Consider the following 7,431-nt stretch of genomic DNA (forward strand, 5'->3'; position numbering starts at 1 on the left):
AAAAGGATAGCAACTTGTCTGTTCCCCTTCCCCCAATTCCCCAGCGCTGTTCCCATCCCCCAATTCCCCAATAAAAATCTTTTAACAAAAAATAAAGTATACACATACAATGGACTATTATTCAGCCTTAAAAAGGAAGGCAATCCTGTCACGTTACAACACAGATGAACCTTGAGGACAGTATGCTGAGTGAAATAAGCCAGTCAACTAAAAGACAAATAGTGTATGATTCTAATTATAGGAGGTATCTAGAGAAATCAAACTTATGAAGACAGAAAATAGAGTGGTGGTTACCAGGGAGAGGAGAAAATGGGTGATTGGGTTGATGGATATAGAGTTTCAGATGTGCAAGATGAAAAAATTCTGGAAATCTGTTTCACAACAACGTAAATATACTTAACACTACAGAACAGTACACTTAAAAATGGTTAAGATGGGAAATTTTGTTTTCACTGACAATAAAAAATGTTTAGCTATAATAATTTTAAGTACAAGAAAAATAAAATCTTAAATATCAAATGAACTCATATTGAGAAAAATGTAAATATAAAACATTACTATTTAACACTAAGGTATATTTATTCAATGGCTTTTTAATTTAGTTTCCATCTAAAAGATACATAGTTTAAAATAAGTCACTTCAGGCTTTTTGCTCAAATTTCATTTTAGAACATTCTTGCTATTTATAAATTGTTTGCTCAGTCAAAAACCAAGTTAATTCTGCTAAAAGTCAGAATCAAAATTCTAGTCTGGAATAAATTTTGAGATCGTCTACTAATTTGGGGTGGGGTCCACAAACAATGGCAAAATGAGAAAAATAAGAAACGTGAAGATGATTGTTCATAAAGCTAAATCTAATTTAAAGGCATATACTTATTCTGAGAGTACATCCTTCCTAAACTTTCTCTTTTTAATGGTAATTTCATGCATTCAACAAGTTGAACCAGTAACAGTCAGGTGCAGGACTACAATGGTGAATAATAAATACAAACAAGGCTCTCACCCTCCAGGAACCACCTACCTTCTAGTAGAATGTAAGAGTAGCAGTATTAAGATGGTAGGGTTTTGTTTTCAGTCCTTAACATTCAAAACAAAAACTTGGTCAGCCTATGTCACCCTATGTCCATAGGAAACACTAATCTCCAGCCCCTTTCCATTTCGTAAGTGAGAATTTGGATGTCCAAAAGGTCCACAACTATTCAGTGAATCCAAAACCGAAAACACGGTGTTTCTAGGCTCCAATTAAAACACCAGAAAAATATTCATGTGCCTGTGTAGAGATTTGACCACATGATTAATTTACAGGACTCCAAGTATCACAGAGTTAATGGTTTTCCGTTTAACATGTCCTTCCAATTCTAACAGGATTTGACTCTACATATGAAACTTGTTATATTATTTGAGGACTTACAAGTTTAATGAAAAACTTAAAATCCCCAAGACAGAATTTATCAAGTCTCATGGCATTAAAAAGAAATTATACGTCCTGATAAATTATAAAGCATGTCCAACATTTAGAGCAAGGGGAAAAAACTGACACGTCCAACATTTAGAGCAAGGGGAAAAAACTTGACACAAAAAATAGTATCCACAGTAATACTGTCTTGGTCAGTTTCTGTGGCCTAGAAAGTACAGTAATTCTCTAGAGCATTGCTATCCCATTCACTAGAAGATTCAGAAGGTTTAAATATACAAAGCAATTGAAAAACAATGATAATCAGCTAATTAACATTTCAAAGAACAATGAAAACAAAACCTGTAGTTCCAGTGAATACTCTAGGTTTGACAATAATTGACCTGACAATTCAGTCTCTTCTCTCACCTCCTCCTCCCTGTCTCTACTTCAGCACAAGGGTGGAATATTAAGCACATAATATGTGCCAGACACCAATCCATAGACTTGCCTTCATGGATTCAAAGGTTTTCCCCTACTCAAAAATAAACCCACATTTAACACAAATTTAGAGAAACAAATATGAATAAGGTATAATCATAAGGTAAAGGAAGCTGAGGCAAAGTTTAAGCAAACTGCTTACACAGTAAGTAAAAGAGTCAAGATTTACTCCAAGACCGGGTTTAATAAAGTTAAACCCAATAAAAAAATAAAATAAAAAATAAATAAAAGAGTCAAGATTTGAACCTATCTTCAAAGTATGTAAGTCTTTTACTTTCCCTCCCTCACCTCCTCTCACTTTCTTCCTGAGTCTGTCATAAACCTCTACATGCAAGTCACTAGAGAGGAGAGAATGGATGAGGCAGGAGGAACACAACAATGTACAAAAGATAGTAATTTCCCTAATATATCCAGAAGAATTAGATATAAAAACTGCACTGAAAGAGTTTTAAAGTGCCTATGACTGGAACAAAGGGTGAAAGGTTCAAAGGAAAAAGACAACTTTCTACTGGAGTGAGCAAGGAAGAATTTACTGAAGAGAGAGGGAGTTGATGACTTATACCACAGAGGAAAAGGGTGTATTTTGGGCAGAAGGAACTTGAGAGAGCAAAGGTGGGGAAAAGAGGAGAAAAACATAAGCCATGTATGTTTGAAAAGGCAAAGACATCAATCTGGCTGAAGCAGGAAAATGACGCAAGAGAACAGTTGAATACAGGCTGAAAAGGTAGGATTGGGTCAGATGATGGAGGAGGACCTGTTGAAACAAACAGCACCAAGACAGAATTAAACTTTACTTTTACTTACATATTATCTTCATGAAATAAGATTGCACATGCCCTATTAATTTGAATAAGTTTATGCTTTTCAACTAAGAAAAAGAGTATAGGATAGCATCTGATACAAAGTTAATTAAATGCTGGATCTGAATTCAAATAACTGATTTTTTTTTTCCTGTTGATAACCACAGGCTACATTCAAAGAGATAGGGGCAGAGGGCTGGGGTACTGAACCTACATCCAGATTGCCAAAATTTTATGCCAGCTACTCAGTTATAAGGGAGCAGCAGAACCCACAAATCTTTTCCATAGGATAGTGGGGGAGGGAAGCTGAACAAGAAGGAATAATTAATTACAAAGCTCCACTGTCAGAAACATTCCCCTTGTGTTGCCAAGACTGGTTTGAAAAAAAAAAAAAGCTACAGCTGGGGGACATATTTTAATGTAATTTTATCTTTAATATCATTTTTTTTAAAAAATCAGGTTAGAATCTGGGAAAATGTTCAGTTAGACCACAACTATCCTAAACTACTGATTAGAGCTTTATAGCTCAAGCATCTACAAGGTTCAAAACTACGATTCCCCGTTAAAATAGAGGGCTGTCCAGTCCACCTAGTAAAAAGACAACTTACCAGATCGCCAAGTGTTGCCTGGATAATGACATCACCCTCTACTGATGTTTTAGCAGGCCAGGGTGGGATGCCCTATGGTCTCTCTTTCCCCTACATCATACCTCAGCAATTCCTCCAAAAGAAAGATTTGTGAAGAAGAAAGCTATAACAGCTCCATCTCCTCAGTCTGTGAACTATCAAAAACTGTTAAGGCATAAAAAGAAGCACTCCATGAAAAATGGGAGTAGGGTAAGGGGGTACATTGAAATCAATCAAATTCTTATGTTTACATTAGTAAAATTTAAGCTGAAACTCCAAAACTCATTTTACACATTAAGAAACTGAGGCCCAGGACAGTTAAGTGATTTGCCCAGGGCAAGTACTGCTCTATAAAGGTGTAAAGTGTCTGTTACCGGTCACAGTAGAACTTAATCACATTCTAACACAGTTACTTAAATTTTTATGAGATTAAGTACCTGGTGCACACACACAAAAAAAATCTTCACCGCTTCTGCACCCCCTCAGTGCCTTGCCCCAGAGCTACACAGAAAATACTGGATGAATCTCAAATGAATACAGTCGCATAATTACTCCTTTCCTTATCTAATTTAAGATAAAGTGAAAGCCTGAAATGCCTGTATTTCTCAAGTCCTGACTAAACGAGGGGATCAACAAAACCTCAAAACTTTTGGAGAATTAAGTATACAAAGTGGGGTATATTTAATGCTTTTTCCTCTCAGTTATCCTTTCCTTTGTATTAACGTTTTCAGTCCAAGTTTTTTGAAAAACGTTAATTATTATACAGCTAATCCAAATTATCACTTTGGAGGCACTTCGATTTATTAGGCAATTTAGCATACCTTCAGCTCTCAAAACTATCTTGAAAGTATCCTGCCCACCACGAATTAATACTTTAGAACAAAAACAACTAAAATAACCCTGTATCAGGGCACAATATTTTAAAGCCACAAGAAACGTAATCCTGTAAAATCCTACCAGCCAAAAAGCACTTACAGAGTATCCCATCGGTATTCCCTGGCTATTTACTCTCCAACTGTCAAAGCATTTGTTGAAGAACGGGGTAAAGTTCCGCACCGAGTTCTCTAGCTGTGGGTGCATCATATTATACCAGCATCCACATCACATCAGTCTGGGGAAATGCAAACACGCCATATGCACGTTTTAACCAGTTAACCAAGATCGGTATTAAGTCAACTCTTGTATCAAACGTTGTTTTTTAAAAGCTGCAAGATGCATGCATATTTTACCTCATTTAAAAAACCATCACCAGAAACGGTAGAGTTGACCCAAGGCGAATTCAACAGTTTTGAACGTTCAGGCCGCTGTACAATGCGGTTTGAACGGGCCCTTTCCGAAATGCCGGGCAAAAGTCCTTTGGCGAGTTTCAAAACTGACCATACACCACTGCACAAGTAACAAAAGATTAATACAAACTACCAAGCCGTCGAACCGTTCCTGTTACCATTGCCCAGGTTTTTAAAAACAAGCCTTGAAAAGGGAACAATAAAAAGCGTCTCACCGCAAACACAGCACGAGAGGGACTGTCGGAAGTACGGCAAGAGCCTGTTAATCTCGGTAAACGCCTTGGGGTCTCCGGGGTCGTAGTTGAGCACTAGGCGGCTCGCGGAAATGTAGAGAGCAGTAGCATTCACGGGGTTCATTGCAGACACTTCGACACCGTTGGCTCCCGGTTGAAAAGAAATTCCGGATCCAACTTTGTAAGCAGCCAAGGAACAATGGCGAATTTGCAACAATTCGGAGGAAATCAGAGCAGAACAACTGGCCAAAGTAGTAATCACAATCTGTGCAAGTTTGCGGAGCTGAAGCAATCCTCCCACACATGGGGCCTTGGCGCCCCTCCTCCGTCCCTGAGACTTGCAGACCAAAAAAAAAAAAAAAAAAGTAGAGAAGAAACCAGCGTTCGAGTTTGTCCCAGGCGGCCGAGGGGCGCAGAACGTGGCGGCTTCGGCGCTCGGGCCGAGACTGGGAGCTCAGTCTAGCCCCGCGGCTCGGCGGGCGGCCTTCGCTCGAGCTGCATCTCCGGACGCGGAGGTACCTCCTTCAGGTCGAGTTGGGCCGGAGCAGGCCCCGGCCCGGTTCAAGGGGCGGGCACGCTTCTCACCGGCTGCAGGGCCCTTACTCCATCACAGCGCCCGGCGGAGAGGCTGCGGCGACAGCAAGGACGACAGCTCAGACGTCGGTTTCCTCGATCTAGTGCACGAAGCCGCGGGAGCGGCGAAGGTTGCTGTTGCGGCTGGCCGAGACGCCCGCCGCTCTCTCCATATCGGACGCGGGGCCCGGACTGCGCCTGTCTCTCCGCCCCGGCAGTTACAGCCCCGCTGTTCCCTGAGGTGGCTAAGCAGGCAGGAGAGTCCCGCACCCGATAGGGGAGGGCTGAGGAGGAAGTGCGCGGGCCGGCAGCGGCGGGAGGGGGCGGGGAGCAGGCCCCGCCGGACCGCGGCGGCGCCCCTCGCTCCTCTGTCGCTTACTCCGAGGTCACCAGGCGCAAGCGCCGCCCCTCACTGCCCGGCCATCTTCTCCGCGCCTCACACACGGACACCGCCTCCGCCGAGCACTACGGCTGCTGCCGCCCACGGCACCCGCCCGGCCGCGGCTGAGGCGAGCGCTCACACCGCCAGGCCCCGCCGCCGCCCAGCGCACACAGCAGGCCCTGCTGCAGGCCCCTCCCCCAGTGCCTCGCCGCCCTCACCCGGACTCCACGCGCCACTCTAGTTCCGTAGGGCCCGGGTTGCTGCGGTCTTAATGGATCCCAGGGGCTGTGTGGCACCTCAAACCCTGCGGGAGACGACGACCGTTACCCCAACGGGCAAAGCCACTGTCATCCCCGAGACTCCCCCGCCGCCGTCGTCGCTGGCGCTCGCACGCATGCGCAGAGCACACTCTCACCCCCTCCCCCCGCCCTTTCCTTTCCCTTCGCTTCCCTTTTCCTCTGCTTCTCCACTAAGAGCCCCCTCCACGAGCTACCGGCTCTCTCGGCGCATGCGCATTCCACTACCCAGCTCCGCCGCCTTTCGCCCTTAACGCGTGCGCTTTCACCGCCCACCCAGAAAACCGGATAAACACATCAGCCGGCTCACGCCAGCCCCTCCCCGCTACCAACCCACCCTGGACTCACTGCGCATGTCTGGCTCTCCGCTTTCGGCTCTCAAAACAGAGCATGCTCCCTGAGAGTCGTCTGCTCTCTCCGCCCCCTCCCCCATGCGCTCTCAAATTCTCTCTCTTAGGCGTGTGGGTTGTGGTGAAACCTCCGTCAGTTGACCCATCCTTCCCCAGTGTGGGCTGTAGACTTCCCGCACTACACTGCTTCCTCGGTGCCCGCCAAAGCTAGGCCCGACCGAGTCGCGCCATGTGGTGCTCCGCCCTGGCTCCGGCCCTGACTGACCACTGTGTGAGGAAATAGACCCGCATGGCCCCAAGTCCCGCCCTCGCGGCCTTTCTCCAGGAACAGCGTTTCCCCACCGCCGAAAGGGCGCTGCTGCGGCTCGCTGGCGCTCTCCGAACCGGGAAGGCAGGCAGCAATAAACGTGGCTGCGCGCCCAGCAGGCGTTCGGGCGGCGTTTACTATGTTAGGGCCGCGGTCCTTCGTCGATTGCGGCCTGAGGTCTGTAAGGCCCCAGCGGGCGGTCTGGAAGCTTTGGGGCTCCGACCCACCGCCCTTCTCCCGCCTCAGAGCCGGGATCTGTCCTTAGCCTCTGGTCCTTGGTGTCAGGCAAATGAGAGCGGGCGCGGCCTTACAGAGGCACTAATGAAGACCACTCCGAGCTGGTACCGTAACAGGCCAGTTGAAAAACAAAACGAACCCATTTTTTATCTCGTGTGACAGACCTAGCCCTTTAGTGTAAATAAATATCATGGAGACTCGTTTAGAAGAATCCCAAACCCTTGAAAGTATTATCCATTTTTCAAACAAGCTTTCGCCTGATGTTTTTGCAGGAGACCAAGGACACAGATACAGATAAACGCCTAACTTAACACGATTCCCCTCCGCTATAGAAGTACAAAACCTTGTGTGTGAGTAGCACAAACAGAAACACAGCATAGGAACCATTATCTGGATACACCAAAGCTGTTCAGCATAATTTTTTGCACGTAGTAGATGCTCTGCAAG

At 45.3% G+C, this 7,431-nt stretch overlaps 1 protein-coding gene across 3 annotated transcripts in view; it reads right to left on the reverse strand.

Annotated features, from left to right (window-relative positions):
• The window catches only part of MSL2 (MSL complex subunit 2), a 34,411-nt gene extending 27,705 nt beyond the window's left edge, over positions 1 to 6,706 (reverse strand). Inside the window, exons 1-2 of one of the 3 annotated variants that reach the window (XM_019654590.1) lie at positions 6,439 to 6,511; positions 4,822 to 6,098 (exon numbers count right to left, since the gene is read on the reverse strand). In XM_019654590.1, coding sequence (XP_019510135.1) covers positions 4,822 to 4,963 — 142 coding nt within the window. In that variant the 5' untranslated portion in view covers positions 4,964 to 6,098; positions 6,439 to 6,511. Of the gene's footprint in view, positions 1 to 4,821; positions 6,190 to 6,438 lie in introns of those variants that run through there. The other 2 variants (XM_019654591.1, XM_019654589.1) reach the window with 2 other exon arrangements.
• Positions 6,707 to 7,431: the final 725 nt, after the last annotated feature.

This window comes from Hipposideros armiger, unplaced genomic scaffold (assembly GCF_001890085.2).
Source record: "Hipposideros armiger isolate ML-2016 unplaced genomic scaffold, ASM189008v1 scaffold_226, whole genome shotgun sequence".
Taxonomy (NCBI): domain Eukaryota; kingdom Metazoa; phylum Chordata; class Mammalia; order Chiroptera; family Hipposideridae; genus Hipposideros; species Hipposideros armiger.